Genomic DNA, 24,937 nt, shown 5'->3' on the forward strand with positions numbered 1-24,937 from the left:
ATCCTGTAAAAATATTGGAGTAGAGAGATTGAAACAATGACATTTTGCGGCTCTCTTTATCACATTTTCCTCGTTCTGAATAATTCCCCCTCACTGGGCTGAATTCTAAATCAGATGAAACCATGACCCTGCCGACGTCCTCCTCCTGTTGGGGGCGCTAGAGCGCTATAATGACAGGCAGGGGCTAAACGGCAGATTAAAAAAGTAATTTCTCATCATCTGCACTTTGCCAAATTGTTGTCGAATCGTCTCAAAATATGATTGTAATTCACATAATAATGCTGTTTAAGCCCTTTTTTTTAATCCTGTCATAGACACTTAAATGACACTTGTTTAATTCCTATTTTATTTAATTTATGACATATTTAAGTCATGAGTGGATTTTAAGGGGGGCACCCTGGTGGCCGAACAGTGTCGTTGCATGTATTTTAATTTCCTATATGTATAAAAGTTGAAAAGCAATAAAACTGCAAAAAAAAAATGAATGAAATGAACAAAAACATATATTTCTATAATGGGTCAAAATTATTTTTCGAATAGATCATGTGACTAGCAACTTAGATGGTCATTTGCTTTGCATATAATTTTCAAAAAAAAAAAAAAAAAAGATTAGGGGAGGGCAATTTTAATTTTCAAACATATTTTTGATTGAAGCAACTTTTGGGGGGATTCAATGATTTAGACAAAAATGTCCTACCCATAACATGGCCCAAACACAAAAGGGATTGCTTCTATCAAAGAAAACTTTTTCAATTAAAAATTAAGTGTTCAAATGCAAATTTTTCAATCTCAAATATTTTTTCGCATTCAAAAACTTTTTCCATGATTGAAATGTTTCTTTTTTTTTTTGATTGAAGTGATTTTTCTTTTTGAAAAAATATATATATTTTTAAGCAACTTATTTTTTGATTGAATAATAATGACAAAAATGTCCTCGCCAAAATGTGGCCCAAACACAAAACAACATGACTTCAATCAAAGAAGTTGCTTCAATTAAAAAAAAAAAAAAAAAAACACTTGACTTAAAAAAAATGGCTTTCACATGCATTTTTTTGAGTTTCAAATGTATTTTTGCATTCAAACACATTTTTTTTGATTGAAGTGACTTTTTTTGGTTGAAAATATATTTTTTTTATTGAAGCAACTTATATATTGATAGAATAATAAAGACAAAAGTTTCCTAGCCAAAATGTGGCCCAAACAAATTACTTCAATCAAAAAAGTTGATTCAATTTGAAAAAAAAAAAAAAAAATCAAAGAAAAATAGCTTTCACGTGCAGTTTTTTGAGTTTCAAATTTATTTTTGTATTCAAACATTTTTTTTTTTTTTAAATGAAGTGACTTTTTGGGGGGGGGGGGTTGGAAATATATTTTTTATTGAAGCAACTTATATATTGACAGAATAATAAAGACAAAAATGTCCTAGCCAAAAGGTGACGCACACACAAATCAACATGACTTCAATCAAAACAGTTGCTTCAATTAAAAATAAATAAATAAATAAATAGATAAATCAAGAAAATAGCTTTCACGTGCATTTTTTTGAGTTTCAAATTTATTTTTGCATTCAAACACATTAAAAAAAAATTTTTTTAATTTAAGTGACTTTTTTTGGTTGAAAATATATATTTTGATTGAAGCAACTTTTTTTTTTTTTTGGAAGCAATTTTTTTGGGGGATTGAATAATAAAGACACAAATCTACCTCCATATGGCTCCGCCCAGGGGATACAAGTTTTGACTGGAGTAACTACATTGGCACAACACCGGCAGGTGTAAGCATATTCAATGGATGACGATCTTGGCGAAAAGTATTGCTTAAGCAGCCTGATTTAGAATGATGGGAAACAAAAAAACGCTAATTGTCAACTTATTATAAATATTCTTGTAAGTTAATTTTATAGCTGACACTGTGTTTCGGGGTCATCAACATGTTGTGCCCCCCCCTGCCCCAAAAGTCCAACTCCGCCTATGATTTAAGTACTTATTTCAAGATGTATTTATATATTTCAATCTGCCCAATTTGGTCCTACATAAAACTGTAAATAATTGATGGCTAACAGTGTTTGGCTTCCCACTCATCTACTGCTGTGACTTGGCTATTGAACACAAGTGCCGCCTCGCTCAGAGTCCCCACCAGGAGGGCGCGAATGTTCCCTTTCATCTTCGCTTAAGCTTTTTCATTCCAAAAGAAAAAATTGAGGCGGCTTTCTAAAATAGCTTTAGCCAGACTTTGTTTGAAGCGCTAAATATAGAAAGTGCTGGAAAAGGACTGCCATTAGTGTTGCTAACAGATGCTACGTGTTGGGCAACAATGAGAGTGTCAGATGGGGGAGGGGCTAATGGACTTGCTGTGTCACAGGAAATCAATACAGTGGAAAGTATGGCCTTCAACACTGCCCTAGTTACAGTGGTCTTTGACAGCCCTCCCAGTTCAAACGGATTGGACGTCACTCCACGTCAACGACAGCTAATGAGCTATTATATCCGTGTGCCATGTGCTTCATCTCAGTGTCGCCGCATTATAGGGCCCTCACACACACACACGCTACTACACACTCCCTACTGCACCGCTCTGCAGCAGTTCCTAAGCAACCGGCGCAGGAAACCGAATTACCATGGAAACCGTAGACACCATCAGAGAAGACGGGAGGGGGCTGGTGAAAGTCATGACATTTTTGGGGGGGCTGAGGGGATACACTCCAGAGTAGGGGCGGGAACTTCTGGGTACGTCACGATACGATTGGCGATACAAGGCTAACGTTAACGATCGATACATGGGGTCAGGAAATCTTTCTACAACTAATAAACAGAAGAACAAGCCATTGAGTTTATCACTACTAGACGTCCAATCCGTTTGAAGTGGGAGGATCCAGTGTCGACCCTCCCACTTGTTGGAATTCGCCCCCCCCGGCCAAGGCGCAAGCCGAACAAAGTGCCGCTCTGCCGATGCTGCTCCCGCGCGCGCCAACCGGGAAGGCGGAACTCCGCGCGTTCATCTCTGACATTAACCCTTTGTACTGACTCCATGTTCCAAAAGTTTGAAAAAGACTCGCTGAAAGCAGGTTGACAATTTATTCGTCGATAATGGTCAAAAACAAGGCAAAAACAGACGACGGAGGGACAATTCTGGATCCAAAACAAGGCTACATGTTTCCGAGCATCAAAATCTGTCTTATCTCAGTGTCCAGTGTTTTTTAAGTCCGTGGGCCGGCCGAAGGTGTGTCCAGGCGTTGCTTTGGGATCATCCCTCTCTGGCCGGTTTCGTGCTGACCGACGCTGATCTTGACGTCACAAGCGCCTGCTATCAACTTTGTTATACGGGCTGGCAGTACTTGTTTTAGGACAAAGCGCGCTGGTCTTTGTCCTTGTTCGTTTGTCGGGAGGACTGATTGCCAGAGTTGGTGCGTCAGTCTTGCTCGTGGCGCACACGTTTTGGGCTTCTGTGATAAGATGGCGTTGTGTATCTATTCTGTTTCTTTAAACTATGGTGTGCTATTTATTTTACATTAGGTGTGTTAGAGTAGTGCAGTCCTACAGTGAATATGAGAAATGATACTATTCCCTGATTGATTATATTACGTACGTTCGAGTAGACGGTGCCTACGAGAAACGGTACCATTTTTCCTTCACACTTGAAAGGGATTGGACGCCTATGGCCGTCAGTGGCGGGCAATGCCAGGCAATGAGTTCATTTTGCAGCATTTTACGTCATTTCTTGTTGATCGTCGCTCACTTTTTGGGGCATTTACGGGTCACTTCCTGTTCATTTTGGGGCATTTAAAGGTCACTTCCTGTTGATTTTGGATAACTGAATAGGAAGTGACTCAAGAATGTTCCTTTTGGGGGGCTTTACGGGTCACTTCCTGTTAATTTGGAGGCATTTTAAGTTATTTCCTGTTGATTTTCGGTCACTTCCTTTTCCTTTTGGGGCATTTACAGGTCACTTCCTGTTGATTTTGGAGCATTTAAAGGTCACGTCCTGTTGATTTTGGGTTACTGAAAAAGAAGTGACTCCAAAATGTTCCTTTTGGTGCATTTACAGGTCACTTCTCGTTAATTTGGGGGCATTTTGCATCATTTCCTGTTGGTTTTCGTTCACTTCCTTTTTCTTGAAAGGGATTTGTGAGTCGAGTTCCTTTTGGTGCATTTGCAGATCACTTCCTGATAATTTGGGGGCATTTTACATCATTTCCTGTTGATTTGGGGGCATTTACAGGTCACTTCCTGTGGATTTTGGGTTACTGAAAAGGAAGTGACTCAAGAATGTTCCTTTTGGGGCTTTTACAGGTCACTTCCAGTTAATTTTATGGGCAATTCTGGTCATTTCCAGTTGATTTTCGTTCACTTCCTTTTTCTTTATAGGGATTTGTGGGTCACTTCCTGTTGATATTGGATTGCAGAAAAGGAAGTGACTCAAGAATGTTCCTTTTGGGGCATCTTCAGGTCACTTCCTTTTAATTTGGGGGCATTTTACGTCATTTGCTGTTGATTTTTAGTCACTTCCATTTTCTTTTGGGCTTTACGGTTCACTTCCTGTTAATTTGGAGGCATTTAACATCATTTCCTGTTGATTTTCGGTCACTTCCTTTTCCTTTTGGGGCATTTACGGGTCACTTCCTCTTGATTTTGGGGCATCTTCAGGTCACTTCCTTTTCATTTGGGGGCATTTTACGTCATTTCCTGTTGATTTTTAGTCACTTCCATTTTCTTTAGGGCTTTACGATTACCTTCCTGTTAATTTGGAGGCATTTAACATTATTTCCTGTTGATTTTCGGTACTTCCTCTTCCTTTTGGGGCATTTACGGATCACTTCCTGTTGATTTTGGGGCATTTATAGGTCACTTCCTTTTGATTTGGAGCATTTAAAGGTCACATCCTGTTGATTTTGGGTTACTGAAAAGGAAGTGAGTAAAGAATGTTCCTTTTGGTGCATTTACAGGTCACTTCCTGTTAATTTGGGGGCATTTTACATCATTTCCTCTTGATTTTTGTTCACTTCCATTTCCTTTTGGGGCTTTACGGGTCATTTCCTATTGATTTTGGAGCATTTACAGGTGACTTCCTGTTGATTTTTGGTTGCTGAACAAGAAGTGACTCAAGAATGTTCCTTTTAGGGCATTAAGAGGTCACTTCCTGTTCATTCTGGGGCATTTCAGGTCATTTCCTGTTGATTTTCGGTCACTTCCTTTTCCTTTTGGGGGATTAGCGGATCACGTCTTGTTGATTTGGGGGAATTTATACGTCACTTCCTGTTTATTTTTGGTTACTGAACAAGAAGTGACCTGGGAATATCCCCAAATGAATAGGAAGTGACTCCAAATCAACAGGAAGTAACCTGCAAATTACGTAAAATGAACAGGAAGTTTCCTTAAATGTAATTTTGATGTATTTCACATCATTTCTTGTTGTATTTTGGTCACTTCTTTTTCCTTTTGGAGCATTTTCGGGTCACTTCCTGTTCATTTTAGGGCATTTCAGATCATTTTCTGTTGATTTTCGGTCACTTCCATTTCCTTTAAGGGGTTTTAGGGTCACTTCCTATTGATTTTGGGCATTCACATGTCACTTCCTGTTGATTTTGGGTCACTGAAAAGGAAGTGACTCAAGAATGTTCCTTTTGGGGCATTTCACATCATTTCCTGTTAATTTTAGGGCATTTCAGGTCAGTTTCTGTTGATTTTCAGTCACTTCCTTTTCCTTTTGGGGGATTAGCACGTCACTTCCTGTTGATTTTGAAGCATTTACTAATCACTTCCTGTTAATTTTAAGGCATTTCAGGTCATTTTCTGTTGATTTTCGGTCACTTCCTTTTCCTTTTGGGGGATTATCACATCACTTCCTGTTGATTTGGGGGCATTTATAGGTCACTTCATGTTGATTTTTGGTTATTGAGCAAGAAGTGACCTGGGAATATTCCCAAATGAATAGGAAGTGACTCCAAATCAACAGGAAGTAACCTGTAAATTCTGTAAAATGAACAGGAAGTGACCTTAAATGAAATTTTGGGGTATTTCACATAATTTCCTGTTGTATTTTGGTCACTTCCTTTTCCCTTTGTAGCATTTGCGAGTCACTTCCTGTTAGTTTTACGGCATTTCAGGTCAATTTCTGTTGATTATTGGTGACTTCCATTTCCTTTTGGGGCTTTACGGATCATTTCCTATTGATTTTGGAGCATTTATAGATCACTTCCTGTTGATTTTGGGTTACTGAAAAGGAAGTGACTCAAGAATGTTCCTTTTGTGCATTTACAGGTCATTTCCTTTTGATTTTGGGGCATGTAACGTCATTTCCTGCTGATTTTCGGTCACTTCCTTTTTCTTTTAGGGTGTTAGCGCATCACTTCCTGTTGATTTGGGGGCATCTATAGGTCACTTCCTGTTGATTTTTGGTTACTGAACAAGAAGTGACCTGGGAATATCCCCAAATGAATAGGAAGTGACTTCAAATCAACAGGAAGTAACCTGTAAATTCTGTAAAATGAACAGGGAGTGACCTTAGATGAAATTTTGGGGTATTTCACATCATTTCTTGTTGTATTTTGGTCACTTACTTTTCCCTTTGTAGCATTTGAGGGTCACTTCCTGTTAGTTTTTTGGGCGTTTCAGGTGATTTTCGGTCACTTCCATATCCTTTTAGGGCTTTTCGGGTAATTTCCTGTTGATTATGGGCATTCACAGGTCACTTCCTGTTGATTTTGGGTTACTGAAAAGGAAGTGACTCAAGAATGTTCCTTTTGGGGCATTTACAGGGCACTTCCTGTTAATTTTAGGGCATTTCAGGTCATTTCCGGTTGATTTTCGGTCACTTTTCGTTTTGGGGGATTAGCACGTCGCTTCCTGTTGATTTTGAAGCATTTACTGATCACTTCCTGTTAATTTTAAGGCATTTCAGGTCATTTCCTGTTGATTTTCGGTCACTTCCTTTTCCTTTTGGGTGATCTGTGGGTCATTTTCTGTTGATTTTGGGTACTTGAAAAGGAAGTGACTCAAGAATGTTCCTTTTGGGGCATTTACAGGTCACTTCCTTTTAATTTCAGGGCATTTCAGGTCATTTTCTGATCAATTTCGATCACTCCCTGTTTCGTTTGGGGCTTCTCAGGTCACTTCCTGTTCATTTTGGGGCATTTCACATCATTTCCTGTTGTATTTTGGTCACTTCCTATTCCTTTTGGGGTATTTACAGGTCACTTCATGTTTGTCTTTGGTTACTGATAAGGAAGTGACTCGCGAATGTCCCTTTTGGGGGATATAGAGGTCACTTCCTGTAAATTTAGGGGCTTTCCACATCATTTTCTGTTGATTTTAGATTACACAAAAGGAAGTGACTCAAGAATGTTCCTTTTGGGGGATTTAAAGGTCATTTCCTGTTGAATTTCGATCACTCCCTGTCCCTTAGGGGCTGTTTATAGGTCACTTCCTGTTGAGTTTGGCTTATTGAAAAAGAAGTGACTCAAGAATGTTCATTTTGGGGCATTTACAGGCCTTTTCCAGTTCATTTTTGGGCATTAGCAAGTCATTTTCTGTTGATTTTTGGAACATTTACAGGTCACTTCCTGTTGATTTTGGGCAACTGAACAAGAAGTGACCCGGGAATATCCCCAAATGAATAGAAAGTGACTTCAAATCAACAGGAAGCAACCTGTAAATGTCCTAAATAAACAGAAAGTGATCTGTAAATGTCAACAAGATATTCTCTGGTTTCAATGCCATTGACGTCTAGTCCAGTCAAAATGAATTGACTGTCTGGAGTAATGCAATGATAGCCAGTGAGCTAATGTAGACACTTTTCTAATGGAATATACTGTATTTGATTTTTTTTAAGCACTGACACCTTATATCGATTCTTAGCGTGTGCGTATTGATAAGATTTAGGGCTACAAAGTATCCTGATATTTCACCTTTTCGATATTTTTTCACACCCCTAGTCCAGAGGAAAGAGAGAAGTCACTGTAAAAGACAGCGCCGAAAATCAAAAATCATAGCAATTGGTAATGATATGCATACATTATTGATGATAACATGGAATTCGCAGTAATGTACTACGGTAATGTACTACAGTAATGTACAGTCAATCTGTCTGTCCAGGTATGTACAGTAGAGTCACTAAATGGGATTGATCAGTTGCTAGCATCTCACACCCATTCATTCCAAGGAAGTACATTAAACAGAACCCAGGAACGGTCATTTCCTGTTTCCATTTGATAGATTTGTTTTCCATTAGAAAGTTTTCAAGTTGAAATTGGACAACGGAAAAAATTATATGTATAAATAGGGCATACTATGATTGTTGATTGCTAAACTTTAGCTTGGTGACCAGCCGTGCGCGTATTTCCTGAAAAATATGTCGAAAAAGTGTGTCTTAATTGTATATATTTTTATACTTATTTATTTTTTTCCAGTTTCATACAAAGGAACACTAGGTAACTTTTCAACCTTTATAAAATATTTTCAAAAAAATGTCACGTTAACTGACAATTCGTTGAACTAGAAACTGCAATTTCTGGAGAAATTACTATTGGACTTTGATGTGTGTGTGGGGGGGGGGGGGCGGGGGGGGGGAATAATATAGATCTTAGCCACGCCCAAGTTGATATGGATACATTTCAGGGACATGTCCCCGTTATATCAGGTCACGTTCTGTTTATTTGGGGACATTTCAGGGACACGTCCTGTTGATATCAGGTCACTTCCTGTTGATTTGGGGATATTTAGGGGACACATCCTAATGATATAAGGTCATTTCCTGATGATTTGGAAAAAAAATCATGGACAATATCAGGTCACTTCCTGTTGATTTGGGGACATTTCAGTGACATGTCCCGGTCATATCAGGTCACTTCTTGTTGATTTGGGGACATTTGGGGGACATGTCCTGGTGATATCAGGTCACTACCCTTTGATTTGGGGGCATTTAAGGGACACGTCCTATTGATATGAGGTCATTTCCTGTTGATTTGGGGACATTTGGGGGACATGTCCTGTTGAAATCAGGTCACTTCCTGTTTATATGGGGACATTTCAGGGACATGTCCCCATTATATCAGGTCACTTTCTGTTTATTTGGGGACATTTCAGGGACATGTCCCCATTATATCAGGTCACTTTCTGTTTATTTGGTGACATTTCAGGGACATGTCCTATTGATATAATGTCATTTCCTGTTGATTTGGGGAAATTTCTGGTACTGGTCATATCAGGTCACTTCCAGTTGATTTGGGGACATTTCTGGGATATGTCCCGGTGGTATAATTCACTTCCTGTTAATTTGGGGACATTTGCGGGACACGTCCTGTTGATATCAGGCAGGGGTCGCGTTAACCAGGGGCGGACTGGTAATCTGTGGGTTCTGGAGGATCACAGAACGGCCGGTGGCCTGGACGGCCGGCGGCCGCCATTCATTATACATCACTGTTTTTATCCCCCCCATCCTCTGATTAACTACAGTTCGCATCCAATCCGACAGGTGGCAGCATTGCGCCTGGCACTGCCAATCTGATAGAAGAACGAAGAAAGCACAGAGTAGCCTTCATTGGATCCTTGTGGAAGCAAAATAGCAACGAGCGTCAATATGGATGGTGGTGGCAAAAAAAAAAAAAGAAAAGAGAAGGGTGGCGCTGAGAAGGTTAGGGAGAAAAAATTAAAGAAACTGGAGAGCGAAGCATTAAAATGTCATAAATTGACAAATATTTTCGCAAGCTGCAGCGGCCACGTCGGGTAACAAGTCAACAGCCCAGCCCCCGGCGATGGTGAGATGGTGGGAGCGGCAGCCGCTCTGACGTGCAACCGGTGCAGGGAGAGAGAAAAGAAGAGGGAGGGGGGTAATGATATGGAAGTTCCCCAGACAAACGCAGGGAAAGTAAGTAGGGATGAAGAGGGTTACTTGCTCGGTATACTGGCAGTTGTTATCCACCAGGTAGCTACATTTTAAATGAAATAAATGACAATTAAGGGGTTAGTGCCAGCTAGCCCATGTACCCGTTTGCAATCGTGTCAAGTTACAGTATGCTAGTCCTACTATCACTCTCTTAAGAAAAATATTTTAGCTGTAAAACAACGTATGCACACGCAGCAGCAATATTAATTCAGAAGAAATATAACAAAATATTAATAAAATGAATGGTTTTACTTTAAAGTTTAGGTAGTTAAATTGATGTTATATATATTATTAATCCTTTATATATCGTTTTGTTTTAAGGTTAATACTTTCCAATGAATGTTATGTATACAGGATTTGTCTTGAAATGTTTATTGTATTTTCATTGAAATTTATTATTTGTATGGCAAGATTAATTATGGCAGGGGTCTCTAAACCGGTCCTCAAGGGACGCTGTGGGGCCTGGTTTTTGTTTCAACCGATCGAGTACCGACAGTTTAACCAAAGAAGATTCTGCTAAAACAAGAAGCACCTGACTGCAATCAAAAGATTACACTTGTAAGACACCAGATTGGTGGATAGGTGTTGTCTTGTTTTGTTGGAATGAAATCCCTCGCCCGCTGCGGCCCTATGTGTAATAGTTTAGAGACCACTGAATTATGGCATAAACAATGAAGTCATTTTATAGACAAAGATATATAGAGATATATTATAATCAATTGGATACATAAAACTTGCTTTGAAAAATAAATTCTTTCATTTGTTTATTCAGGTTGATCATAGAGCTAGTACAGAAAATGAATCCAACTCCAGTTCAGCCTTGCAGTACTTTGAGCGCCCCAAGTCAGACAGTCACAGTCTAGACACATTTTCTTCATTTTCTCTCAAAGTGCACGAAATTGATGCATTTTACAATAAAATGTAAAAAAAAAAAAATCCCGGGGGGGCATGACCCCGGCCCCCCCCTAGGGGGTCTGTGTTTCCCTTTGTATAGCAATTCTTGTGGGCTGGGCTGAGTCAAAGTCCAGGGCTGCTTTTTAGTCCCAGTCCGCCCCTGGCGTTAACCGAATATTTTCCGTCGTTGACCGGTCTTTTAAAACGGTGACGGAAAAAACTGAAGTCCGTCCGTCATTTTGACAGGTTGCAATTCACACCCCAGACCACATGGTGGCGAGTGAGCATATTAATTAGCTATTGTCTCTCTTAATGCATGACGTCGTTGGCTATTCTGTCAGAATTTTGTAGCGTCACCGGGGTCTGGCGGCGGCACCGTGATTGACACATCAACGCGAGGTTCTTATTGGTGCACCCGGTGTGCCAGCGCGTCATCCAATTGGTGGACTAGATTGCCGCCTGTGTATAGACCCCAATCACATGACGTCACAACTCCGCCCCCCTGACTGGAGCCGCCATATTGTCCGTCAGCTCGTCGTGTTTACGCATTACCGCTACGTACATTCCTCCTATTACGGCGTGTTTTTCTGCTCGTTAACAATAAAAATCAAACTGGTGAAGGCGTGTGTGGCGGTCGGTTGCAGTAACAGAGAAGATAGACGGAGAGACTCGAAGTTCTAGCGTATTCTGAAAGACCCGAAGAGGAGAGCGAGATGGACTGCTGTAATTCGACAAGAAATCTGGGCACCAAACGATCACCACAGACTATGTAGTAGTCATTTTATATCTGGTAAGATGCATTTAATATATATTTAGAAGATTTTGGGCTGACAACCACAATTAAGATCATTGTGTGACGTTGGTGATTGGAGTCTATATAGTTGCCTCTTTTTCTTTGGGGGCGAAGTTGTTGTTTTGTTGGTGTTGTAGGCGGTAAGCAGAGTAAAAAGAGGGAGAAAAATACCACGACTTCCGTGTCTAATTGTCGCCGCCAAGCAAGCGTTACAATATTAATTAAAAATGAATGAAAACTAAAATAGTATTGAATATGTCACTATTATCATATGAAAAATTTAAGTGACGGGTAAAAATAGATTATGACCGGATTTTCATGACCCTGTCAGTCAAAATGACAGACAACGAAAATGTCTAGCGCAAACTCTGATATCAGGTCACCTTCTGTTGATTTGGGGATATTTAGGGGACACATCCTAATGATACAAGGTTATTTCCTGTTGATTTGGAAAAAAATCATGGACAATATCAGGTCACTTCCTGTTGATTTGGGGACATTTCAGTGACATGTCCTGGTGATACCAGGTCACTTCCTGCTGAATTGGGGACATTTCGGGAACATGTCCCGGTCATATCAGGTCACTTCTTGTTGATTTGGGGACATTTCTGGGACATGTCCTGGTCATATCAAGTCACTTCCTGTTATTTTGGGGACATTTGGGGGACATGTCCTGGTGATATCAGGTCACTTCCCTTTGATTTGGGGACATTTGGGGGACACGTCCTGTTATATCAGGTCACTTTCTATTGATTTGAGGACATTTCGGGGACATGTACTGGTCATATCAGGTCACTTCCTGTTGATTTGGGGGACATTTCCGGGTTATGTCCCTATCATATCAAGTCACTTCCTGTTGATTAGGGGACATTTGAGGGACATGTCCTATTGATATCAGGACACTTCCTGTTGATTTGGGGACATTTAGGGGACCAGTTCTGGTGATGTCAGGTCACTTCCTCTTGATTTGGGGGCATTTAAGGGACACGTTTTATTGATATAAGGTCATTTCCTGTTGACTTGGGGTCATTTGGGGGACATGTCCTGTTATATCAGGTCACTTTCTGTTGATTTGGGGACATTTCGGGGACATGTACTGATCATATCAGGTCACTTCCTGTTGATATGGGGGACATTTCTGGGACATGTCCCTGTCATATCAAGTCACTTCCTGTTGATTTGGGGACATTTGGGGGACATGTCCTATTGATATCAGGACACTTCCTGTTGATTTGGGGACATTTCAGGGACATGTCCTGGTGATATCAGGTCACTTCCTGTTGATTTGGGAACATTTCCTATTGATATTAGTTACACCATTTTTGGCCATTTTTAATCAAAATGGGGGGCTGGTTGAGCTCAGATTGACCGACAAAAATATTTGTTAATATCTCAAAAACGATAGGTTAGGTGCACAAACGAGCAGAAACCTAGCACAAACGAATGACATCAATTTTCTATAAATTTGCTCCTGATGGGGGGCCAACTTTATGTAGGTTCCCAGAGCTCGCAAAACTTTGAAAAAAGCGCATATATCAAGGTTTCGTCGGCCATGATTTGCGCATATCCATTCGCCAAAACGGCCCGATATCACAGATATAGGTATGCCTGCCCCTCTACGATTGGGTGCGATATTGACATCAGCGTGGCAACGCTGTGAAAATAAAACAAGTTTCTAGTTTGAGCCCCGCCCCTAAGTGGAAATTCACTCAAGACTTGCCGCCACCACTCATGTTTGCCGAGAAGTCCCCCTCCCACATACACACCGGGCTGCCGCTAGTAGAAATGGTCTCAAATAACGTGATTTATATATCAGCTGATTTGTCGACTCATCGCAAAACGAATTAGACGTCTATTCACGTCAACGTCACTGGATCACGGGCTCGGATAAGAATTTGACATGTACATACCGCCTTCCCATCCACGGTGAACAGCCTTTTGACGGTCCCGCTGTCCAGCTTGACGGCGTCGGTGATGTCCGTCATGACCTGCTCGAAGGAGTGCGCCGTCTTCTTGTTGAGCAGGACGCGCACGGCCTTGCGGGGCTTGACGCCGCTCCGGACGATGGTGACCAGCTTGGGCTTGATGAAGTCCTTGTTCTCGCGGGTCTCCGGCGAGCCGGCCCTGGCGCTGCCGAGGGAGGGCGGGTCGCGGGGGGACACCGCGACCGTCTTGGCGCCCGCGGACCAGTTGGGGTTGACGTTCTTAGTGTAGTCCACTTTCTTGTAAGGCTCAAAGGAGGCGCACACGTAGCTTTCTCCTGGAGAAGTGAGTAAGGAGTTAGCCTTTCAAGCTAGACGGTACTTCCTTTCCTTTCATAATAGCACTCTGGCGCCTCCATCTTGGTGATGATGTCAGACAATGATCGATTCAGTGGATTTAACATTGGGCATGCATGAGCATGAAAATAACATTGTGCTAAATGGAATATCAAATTTTAAAAATGCATGTATTCAGTACGACAGGGCTAATTTACTGCACAATGGTCAAAACTGGCGACTTCATAAACCTCCCGAACGGTATTTTATGCCACAGCTTAGTCGGGCTCTTGTCATTTCCCTGCTGGGGACTCGGAAACGGACCAAAGAGCATAAACAAAAGAGGAGGGTGAGCTCTAGTCTACATGCTAAAGCAAACCTACTCATGTAACACATGGCGGCAGGGGTGATTGCCTTTACCGATCGGCCAGCCCCCAGCGGTGAGCAAGTTTTGGCTCGTCGTCCCCTGCTGCGGTCTCAGCAGCCCTGAGCCCAAGCCGAGTATAGCGCTCTCTAGGTGGGCATGTGAAGAGGGCTGAGGAGGGTGGAAGTCTCGACATAATCGAGAACCATAGACGAGAGCAGGGGCTCCCCGGGTCAGGGGCTGGGGCCACTCCAGAACTTCTCGGTGGACCACACACTGTGGTCGTCGGCCGATAAAAACGGGCACCGGTGACAGGGAGCATTGCCACCCACAAAATGCAAGCCACTTCTTTATTAAAACGTGTGCCATGATCCCAGTATTTGACATAATATAAAACACGTAGCTTAATCACTCCCTCGTCCGTCCAATGATCCCTCGATTGTCGGACTTGTTTTTCCCCATTCTTTTCATTGAACAGGATCTTTAGGAAACCCAAAAGGGCTCACACCACTCTCTCTGATGTAACAACAAAAGCCTGCAGCACATTGGGCTGGCATGGCGCGAAAAATAAACACAAAAAACAGCTGAATCCGCAGTCCTTCTGCATGAAATAGTAAGGCTGCATAGTGAAGACGATCTCATTCTCTGACGTCACATCTGCCTTCTTCTTCAACCCGAGACTCTAGCCGGAAGTCACTCATTTTCATGGTGCTGGGATTTAAAAAGTTGAATAAATGTATCTATCGCTTCCACATAAATCCAATCAGTCCATTTCATTTAAGAGCATAAAATACCACGTGTAATATGACAAAGAAAGTAGGGAACAGGAAGGACAGAAAGGAAGGAGGCAGACAGAAGAGGAGAAGAACAAACAATAATAAGAACTACCTTATTACACGCCTATGCTACCTATGAACATAGTGGTGCTATCATTAGCTAGTGATATTTACCTGTGGACACCATGTGGGGGTGGGGTGGGGGGCTGATAAACAAGGAGAAAGAGGAGGGAAAGTAATCCAGGCACCGACAATCTCTATACCTCAGTGGGTCTAATTGCACCCAGTCATGCGTGAACCCTTTCAGACGTGGGATTGTCCTGCAGAAAAATGGAAATGGTGCATGGGGGGTGCCCCAGGGCAAATCGGCGGGGGCACCCCTTCCCATGCAGCTCCGGAAAAGGTGCCACCGTCATCCCTCGACAGACAGCGAGAACCAAAAGCGGTATTTGCCATGTGGCAAAATTGATTTTGCCATGTGGCATTTTTTTTTGCCCTGTGGCAAAATGGATTTTGCCCTGTGGCATTTTTGCAGGCCTTGGACGTCCATGCCATTGACAGCTATGCACGTCCAAATTTTCCATTCATTTTAAATGGCAGAAAAACGTGTGGCTATGATTTTTGACTATACACTTTCCATTAAAGAGCATTTACATTCAACTGGCACCTAAGTATGGCTACGCCATTGACGGCTATGAACGTGCGATTTTTCTATTCATTTTTAAATGGCAGAAAAATACATTTTTGGCAAAATCAATTTTGCCACATGGCAACAAAAAAATGCCACATGGCATAAAATACCTGCTACATGACAAAATCCATTTTGCCACAGAGCAAAATCCGCAAAAAATGCCACATGGCAAAAAAAAAAAACCTGCCACATGGCAAAATCCATTTTACCACATGGCAAAAAAATGCCACATGGCAAAATAAATTTTGCCACATAGAAAAAAATGGCACATGGCAAAAAGATGCCTCATAGCAAAATCCATTTTGCCACATGGCAAAAAAACTGCTACATGACAAAATCCATTTTGCCACAGAGCAAAATCCATATTGCAAATGCAACATGGCAAAAAAAATGCCACATGGCAAAAAAAAATGCCTCATGGCAAAATCCATTTTGCCACATGGCAAAAAAATGACACATGGCAAAATCCATTTTGCCACATAGCAGAAAAACAATGCCACATGGCAAAAAAACAAAACAAAAAAAAGCCTCATGGCAAAATCCATTTTGCCACATGGCAAAAAAAAAAAAAAAATGCCCTGCTGCATCCCTCTGGGACCTAGGGCAGTAACTCTTCGCGCCCCTATTAACCAGCCCTCAGCAAGAGATAAGGGGACACACCACCGCCCCCCACACATAGTGAAGAGAATAGCATCCTTTCCCAATACTTACTGGTTGACTTTTTGTAGTGATCTAACACACCCGATATGAAATAAATAGCATTAAAATCCTAGTTTAAGAAAGAAAGTAGACTATAATTAATATTATGAGTAGTTGGAGTGATTGGAATTTACAGCGCCAAGACAACGGGCAGATAAGGGCATAACAGTTACAGGATGCCTGCCGACTATGGAAACCCAACGTGAGCGTCATGCAGCTGACTGAGCGTGACTGACGCTGAAGGAGCAAGACAAGCAGGTGATGGCCAAGACATCTACAAGCTCCCGTCTGGACAACCAAACACCACCATCAGCTCTTCTGGTAACCATGAGCAGTCCTGAACAAATGGCGGAACATCTTGTCTTGACACAAGGAACATCTGATAAGGGGGGAACCCGCGACTGAGAAGTGAACACTCAGCACTCAAGTGGCACTGAGCATAGCAAAACCCTCAACTCTGGTTGCCCTGACTAGAGTAATGCCCAGAAGATAATCCTAAACAACGCCCAAATACACTTTTCTTCCGGACCACAGCCTGCCTCACCAGAGCCTTCAAAACAGCTCTTCTGGTAACGAACAATGGACAGTCCAGAATAATGAAAGGACAACCTCTGCTTCCACAAGCAACATCTGATAACGGAGGAACCTGTTGGACACTCAGCATTCACGTGGCGCTGAGGATGGCGAAACCCTCAACTCTGGTTGCCCTGACAACAGTAACGCCCGAATTCTCCTGTCCAATCCACAACAGACGATAATCCTAAACAACGCCCAAATACACCCTTCTTCTGGACCAGAGCCCGTCCACCAGAGCCTTCAAAAGACTTAATTCTTTAGCTAGCGCTGTATTTTTTCGGGAACATGTTTGTGTACTTGTTGTTCGTCGACCCTGGAGCCAGCTTTCTTTCTCGTCTGTTTTGCCTTGCTGTCGACTTGGAATATATTGACAACTTGAGTTAAAACTAAGGTGAACTCGCAAACTTTGGCCTTTTGGCTGGGTTGTTGGGTCGCTCTGGCCTGGGTCATTGGAATTGCGCCAGCGCGGTTCCAGCGGTTTGGCTGGCGGGATTCCGGCAATCTGACTAAAATGTCAAATTCCTACACTAGCTACTGCCACAACCGCCCAATCGACAAAGCACATTGCGGGACCCCCACCCGGAGGGGTTGACACCCCGCAGGTGCCGGCGATCTGCGCCAAGGCCCAAGGAGAAAGAGAAGGCGAAAGCAGGACAACGCCAAGAGGCCGCCACGGCGTGGGACTGGAGCCCCGACCTCCCCGCCCTCACACAACCATCATGCTGAAGTTCACCTATCTGTGTTTTTGCTGTCTAACCAATGTTGCGTAAAAAAATGATACATGCTACTATGTTGGGGAAATAATGGCAAAAGCTTCATCCCACCTTCCACCAGCTGCTCCATGCTGGTGACCCTGGTCACCCCGTCGATGGAATAGATGGTCCGAACCCCTTGCGGCAGGTTGACGTTGTCGGAGAGCGCTCGCGTGAGGTCCGCCAGGAGCGCGTCCAGTGATCGGAAGCGCTCCTGCGAGATGGCGTAGACGATCCCTTGGAAGTAACGGTCCCCGTTGCGGTAGAAGCGAACCTTCTTGGCCTTCTTCTCCGAACTCAGAGTCTGCAGCGTCCGCGTTCGGTAGAGGCTGCAGTGGGCGCTGCGGGTGGGGCTGGGGAGCCCGTTCCCCCTAGAGCCCCGCCGGACATACCTCTGCGCCTTGTCCCGCTCGTCAAAGTGTTCCAGCTCCATCTCTGCAGGTGCTTTTACATCCAATAGAAAATACAGAAAGCAAAGCAGGGGTCAAGAGTATGTTCACTGCCACTAACGATGATAAACCTGTTGATGTAGGCTCACATTGCTACCTGTCAAAATGGATTGAACGTCTAGTTAGCAATAACAGCCAGTCCTCCCAGTTTGAAGGAATTGGACGTCTATTGTTGTCAGTGGCAGGGGAGTAAATTTTAGGTAACTTCCTGGTGATTTTGAGGCACTTCTGTGTCATTTCCTATTGATGTTAGGTCACTTCCTGTTGATATTGGGGCACGTCTGAGTCACTTCTTATTGATTTTGGGTCACCTCCAGTTGATCTTAGGGGTACTTCTAATTGATTTGCTTATTCAATTCTGATCATTACTGATTAACACGCACAAGAAATGTTTCATTCTTTCCTATAGCGTTTTAACTGGGACCCACGAAAAAAAAAGTCGATTGGTGGTCATTGATTTTGACCAAAACAAAAAAAACAACAGACCCAAAATGACCCAAAATCAACAAGAAGTGATGCAATAATACTCAAAAATCAACAGGCAGTGACCGGGATTACCCACCAACCAACAAGGAAGTGACTCAAAATTGCTCCCAAATCAACAGGATGAGACTCAGAATTACCCCAAAATCAAAATTAACAGGTAGTGCCCCAAAATCAACAAGAAGTGACGCCTAAATCAACAGGAAGTGACTCAGAATTGCACCAAAATTAACAGGAAGTTACCCAGAATCAACAGGAAGTGACCCCTAAATTAACAGGAAGTGACTCAGAATTGCCTCAAAATTAACAGGAAGTTACCCAGAATCAACAGGAAGTGCCCCAAAATCTACAAGAAATGACTCAGAATTGCCCCAAAATCAACAGGTAGTGACCCCAAAATCTAAAGGAAGTGACTCAAAAATCCCCCCAAGTCAACTGGAAGTGACCCCTCAATGAACAGGAAGTGACACAGAATTGCCCCAAAATCGACAGGAAGTTACCCAAAATCAACACTTAGTGACCCCTAAATATGCAATAAGTGATTCAGAGTTGCCCGAAAATCGACAGGGAGTGAGCCAAAATCAACAGAAGGGACTCAGAATTGCTCCCAAATCAACAGGTTGTGACCCCTTAATCTACAGGAAGTGACTCAGAATGCCCGAAAATCAACGGGAAGTGACCGAAAATCAACAAGAAGTGACCCTAAGTGAACAGGAAGTTACTCAGAATTGCCCAAAAATCAACAGGAAGGGACCCAAAATCAAAAGGAAGTGACTTAGAATTGCCCCCAAATCTACAGGAAGTGACCCAGAATCAACAGGAAGTGACTCAGAGATGCCCCAAAGCTAACAGGAAGTGACCCAAAATAAACAGGAAGTGACCCTTAAATGCCCCAAAATCAACAGGAAGTTACCCAAAATCAACACTTAGTGACCCTTAAATCTACAAGAAGTGACTCAGAATTGCTCGAAAATCAAGAGGAAGTGACCCAAAATCGAAAGGAAGTGACCCAAAGTGAACAGGAAGTGACTTGGAATTGCCCAAAAATCAACAGGAAGTTGCCCAAAATCAACAGGAAGTGACCGAAAATCAACAGGAAGTGACTCAGAATTGCCCCAAAATCAGCAAGAAGTGAACCAAAATCAAAAGGAAGTGACTCACAATTGTCCCAAAATCAACAGGAAGTGACCGAAAATCAACAGGAAGTGACTCAGAATTGCCCCAAAATCAGCAAGAAGTGAACCAAAATCAAAAGGAAGTGACTCACAATTGCCCCAAAATCAACAGGAAGTGACCCAGAATTGCCCCAAAGCTGACAGGAAGTGACCCAAAATAAACAGGAAGTGACCCTTAAATGCCCCAAAACCCTAAATGCCCCCAAATCAACAGCAAGTTACCCCAAATAAACAGGAAGTGACACGGAATTGCCTCAAATCAACAGGAAGTGGCCCAAAATCAACAGGAAGTGACCCAAAATCACCCCCAAATCAGCAAGAAGTGAACCAAAATCAAAAGGAAGTGACTCAGAATTGCCCCAAAATCAACAGGAAGTGACCCTTAAATGCCCCAAAACCCTAAATGCCCCAAAATCAACAGGACGTTACCCAGAATAAACAGGAAGTGACTCAGAATTGCTCCAAAATCAACAGGACGTTACCCAGAATCAACAGGAAGTGACTCATAATTGCCCAAAAAAATCAACAGGAAGTGACCCGCAATCAACAGGAATTAATCGACCGCCTTAAGAGCATTCAATGTTTCCACAAATTGCGTTACAAGTATTTTTAAAAAGTCTCAACAATTTGCTACTAAAGTAGAAATCGACATGCACATCAATTCAGATGCAATATGTCATTTTTCCAGTCAATTTTAAGAGATAGCACCACCACCCCCTCAAAACATGCTCATTTAATTCAGGTTGTTTTTTACACCCATGACAAGTGTTTTAAATTGTGAATTCAACCGACGCGATTGTGTTCAGCCCCTATTCACGTTTGAGCTATGCTGCCTATGACACAGAAGAGGGCGCGTGTCACACCCATCCTTGTCTTAACACCTTGCACCGTCAGGACATTTCTCATTCATTTTGAAGGATAAAAAGACTAACATTGCAACGAGGCAAACGCCAAACAAAAGAGAAAGCCATGATATTTGGCTTCCTTTTACCTTAGTGATGTAAGCAGAAGCGTGTCAGAAAAGTGCCTTGTGATGCATTCATTTGACGGGAGGGCGCGAGCGAATGTCCGTCCCTTTGTTGCTGCGTGTGCACGCCCGCCTGCCGTGTGCTCGCACGCCGGGCGGAGGCAGCCGCTGGTGCCGGTGTCCTCCTCCTCCTCCACCCTGCTGCTCTTCCTTCCTCCCCCCGCCTCCACCTGCTACCTCCTCATCATCCTCATCTTTCCCCCGTCCCTCCCTCCTCGGCCATTGCGGTTCTTGACCTGTGCATGTCCACGTGAAGCGCGCACGCGCAATGCGGATGTAAGCACCCAAAAAATTATTAGTAAAGTAAGCCCATCCTCTATTGTAAATGTCAAATAAAACTATGCTGAAACTAAAGTTTGTGATGCAAAAATGTTCATTCTTGCTATTATGGTTATTAACGTTTCATTTTTTTTTTTTTTTCTTACTCGTGTGACGTCACAGCCAGTGGCGGAACAAATGTGAACAGGGCCCAAGGGTCCATCTTTGGTAAGGAGATAAAAATGACTCAACTAGCTGATGACACGGTGTTATTTCTAAAAGATAAACAACAGATTGGATATGCCATTCCTCAAATAGATGAGTTTTCCTTTGCCTCAGGATTAAAATTTAATGTGAAATCTCATCTCTGCAGGGCCGGCCCAGCCTATACGCAGACTATGCAGCTGCTTAGGGCCCCTGACCACTAGGGGCCCCCCAATTGTTTAATTTATATTCTATTTTGTTTACTACAGTTTGCTTTATTTGACTTTTGTGAGTTTTGATACTTGATTACAAGCTTTAAAAAATAAAAGTTCTTCCTTAACTTCTTTCCTGTTTTAGAAAAAGGTTTGGCGCTATCTACTGTAAGTACTGACAATCATTTGGGGTGGGAAGTTTGAAGTATGCAGTGCAACAAAATCTGATTAACCCTTGAGAGTCGAAGGACGCGCCGGCGCGTCCTCAGCGCACGTCGTCTTTGCAGCGCCCTCACGTTTTAATTACGTCACCCACATGCCGTTGGTTGGTCTCGTTTTAAAGTGCGGAAGTTGCGGTTTACTCTCGTTATTATTTGAAGTCAATCGACCAACTAAAACATGAGATATTGTCATTTAAGTTTTATAGTTTTATTGTCCTCTCAAAAAACATTAAAACGCTGCATGGATCATTTGTTTATGTCTATATTTCCATCATTTCTAGTCCTTTTTCAAAACGGAAGCTCCATGAAAAAAACACAAATCAAACGAACCCTTTCGAAGTCACAGTGGAAACACAAAATGCGTTTTTTTTGTTTTTTTTAAATAAATATAAATGCCGTGCGAGGTTCTACTGAACGAAAGGGAGGAGTGTTCTGAAGCAGCGAGGTGGCGAGCGACGGCCGTTTGGATCGAGCAGCGACTTTGTGTGACTTTGACAATGAACGGAAAACTAAATTTAGCGCGAGCAATTGTGCTTTTTGATCAACTTGAGGAAGAGGATGGTCCAAATTCGTCATCATCGTCTTCTTCGGAAGAGTCCTCGAGTGAAGATAGTGACGGATTTGAACACGTGGGTGACGCCATCGACGAGCAGAGGTAAGCCAACTCACTCTTTTTTTTTCATGCTGAAAACGTTTCTTTTGAAAGTTTCTTTTGATATTGCAAGACAAAGTTAATTTTGATGCAATATAAGTGTGTGTTTGTGTATATAATAATAAAATGTGCATATCAGATCAAAGTCGTACGTGCACTGTGGGTATCCCAGGCAGGAATTTATCATTTGTGGTGTTCTTCTTTCTATATGAAGATTAGGGATGTAGCACATATTCAGCTATGGAATTCTTTCTATTGTCATACATATAGATTTCCATTATTATTTATTGCTGTATATGTTTTTATTTTATGCTTTATTATTTTCATAAATACGGACTTTTTTCATGTACATTTATAGTGACAATGAAAGTAAAGTGAAATGAAAATGAAAGGGTGGAAAGAGGACCGACACCCCATGGAAGTGTGGACTGTGTGATGTAGCCCTGTGTCTAATTCCAGGACGAAACTGCTTTTCAGAGTGGCATGCCTGAAAAAAAATTAACTTGTTTATTGTAAATATTTTTGAAAATACTTTTTTTCCCCCAATGTTATATATATATATATATATATATTTTCTTTTACCACAATCAGTCTTCTCAATTTGTGTATATAAATGTGTGTTCAAGAAGCTTGATTGTGTGTACATAGTTTTCATCAGGTGATGGGCCGCAATACCTAAACTCATAAAGAGATGGCCTCTAAATACTTTTTGTGTTAGATGGTATATATTTTTTCACTGTTCGGTCTGCTGTATATAACCTGTTTTGACTAGAGCATGTATAAAGGCAAAAAACACCTATGGCTATACCTGTTGTTTATGTTGAATTGTCAAATATAAGACTATTTATTCTAAATTTATTTGGTTGAATGTTCATCCTAACATGTTGAGTTTCAAAACCGTTCGTTACGCATGTTTGGTTGTCAATTGGACATCAATATTAAAAGTTTTGACAAAACGATTTTGGAATTTTTGGTCTTTTTGGGCCCAAAATGATGATTTATAATTGGTCAGTGAAGGAAACAACAGTTTGGACATGAAGTTCAAGGTGTCACAAAAAAAGGGACCAAACCAGGCCATCGTAAACAATTCTTTCTTTGAAATATAAAGGCAACTTCAAAGGCATGCAAAATCAGACAAAATAGGCCCAGACCTTAAAGGGGTTAATATACAAAATATGGACGTATGGGTTGGATTGCATGTATGGATTTCACAGTAAACTTTGACGAAATGGTGGGCCATAGATATGGGCCCCTTTGCATTATTTTGCTTAGGGCCCCCAAATGGCCTGGTCCGGCCCTGCATGTTTGTATCAAAATGATGGGAAAACTTTGTATGATATGCCTGTTAAGGAGTGTGTTCGATACCTTGGGATTCATGTCTGTAAGAATGGTGAGGAGCGTCAACAATTTAACTTCTCCCATAGAATACAAAGAACTAAAACAATACTCAATATATGGCTTCAAAGGGACTTATCTATTTTAGGGAGGGTTCTCTTAACGAAAGCTGAAGATGTTTCCAGGTTTGTCTATCCAACACTTTCCCTAGAAGTCTTTGATTCTACTTGCAAAGCAATTAATAAAATGCTGGTTGATTTTGTTTGGAAAAATAAGCACCATCATCTCAAAAGAACTTTCTGCTTTCCGTTTCCAGCACTGAAGGTGGACTTGAACTCTTGGATTTTATGGACTTGAATTATACTTATAAAGTCATATGGTTAAAAGAATGATTAAAAGCACCAAATTCAATCTGGTATTTCATCCCAAATATTTCTAACAAGGTTGGAGGTCTTCGATTTCTGTTGTCATGTAATTACAAGGTCTCGAAACTTCCAGTTAAAATGTCAGCTTTTTATCAACAAGCCTTATTCTCTTGGAAGTTATGTTACTCTCACAATTTTTCTCCACACAAATATATTATCTGGAATAATGAGTATATAACAAAAAGGAACAAATCACTCTTCATACAAAATTGGATTGATAAAAAATAGGGCTGTCAAACGATTACAATTTTTAATCGAGTTAATTACAGCTTAAAAATTCATTAATCGTAATTAATCGCAATTCAAACCATCTATAAAATATGCCATATTTTTCTGTAAATTATATATATATTCTGTAAAATAATTTGTTGGAATGGAAAGATAAAACACAAGATGGATATATACATTTAACATACGGTATATAAGGACTGTAGTGGGCATTTCACTCTACTGTCATTTAAATCGGTCTATGCTGTCCTCACTCCGAAGCGTCTACTTTTTCCAAAGCTAGACAGCTAGTGAACGACGCCTTAATAATCAGACTTCTTCCTTTTTCATCTGATTTATTAATAAAATGGCCTCAAACCATTGTCCTCTTTAGACCGTAGGGAAACTACAAAAAAAAGTACACAAGCATTGCATTAGCAACAACGTTAGCTTAGCACGCTATACAGGTTATCTAAACATAAACAAAAAGCGTCTCATACAAAAAATAGAACATTTCGCTTACTAACATAATATGTACATTCTTTACAACAACGATACTTACAGACAAATCTTGTCCAAGGATCATATAAGCACAACATTACAACGT

The 24,937-nt window shown here is 41.6% G+C and overlaps 1 protein-coding gene across 1 annotated transcript in view; it reads right to left on the reverse strand.

The window, feature by feature from the left end:
• Positions 1–20,988, reverse strand: part of LOC130917407 (serine/threonine-protein kinase DCLK1-like) — a 62,901-nt gene extending 41,913 nt beyond the window's left edge. Inside the window, exons 1-3 of the mRNA XM_057838768.1 lie at positions 20,781–20,988; positions 17,755–18,126; positions 13,477–13,826 (exon numbers count right to left, since the gene is read on the reverse strand). Of these exons, the coding sequence (XP_057694751.1) occupies positions 13,477–13,826; positions 17,755–18,115 (711 nt within the window). The 5' untranslated portion in view covers positions 18,116–18,126; positions 20,781–20,988. The remainder of the gene's footprint in view (positions 1–13,476; positions 13,827–17,754; positions 18,127–20,780) is intronic.
• Between the last annotated feature and the right edge of the window lie 3,949 nt (positions 20,989–24,937).

The sequence above is a fragment of the Corythoichthys intestinalis genome, chromosome 6 (assembly GCF_030265065.1).
Source record: "Corythoichthys intestinalis isolate RoL2023-P3 chromosome 6, ASM3026506v1, whole genome shotgun sequence".
Classification (NCBI taxonomy): domain Eukaryota; kingdom Metazoa; phylum Chordata; class Actinopteri; order Syngnathiformes; family Syngnathidae; genus Corythoichthys; species Corythoichthys intestinalis.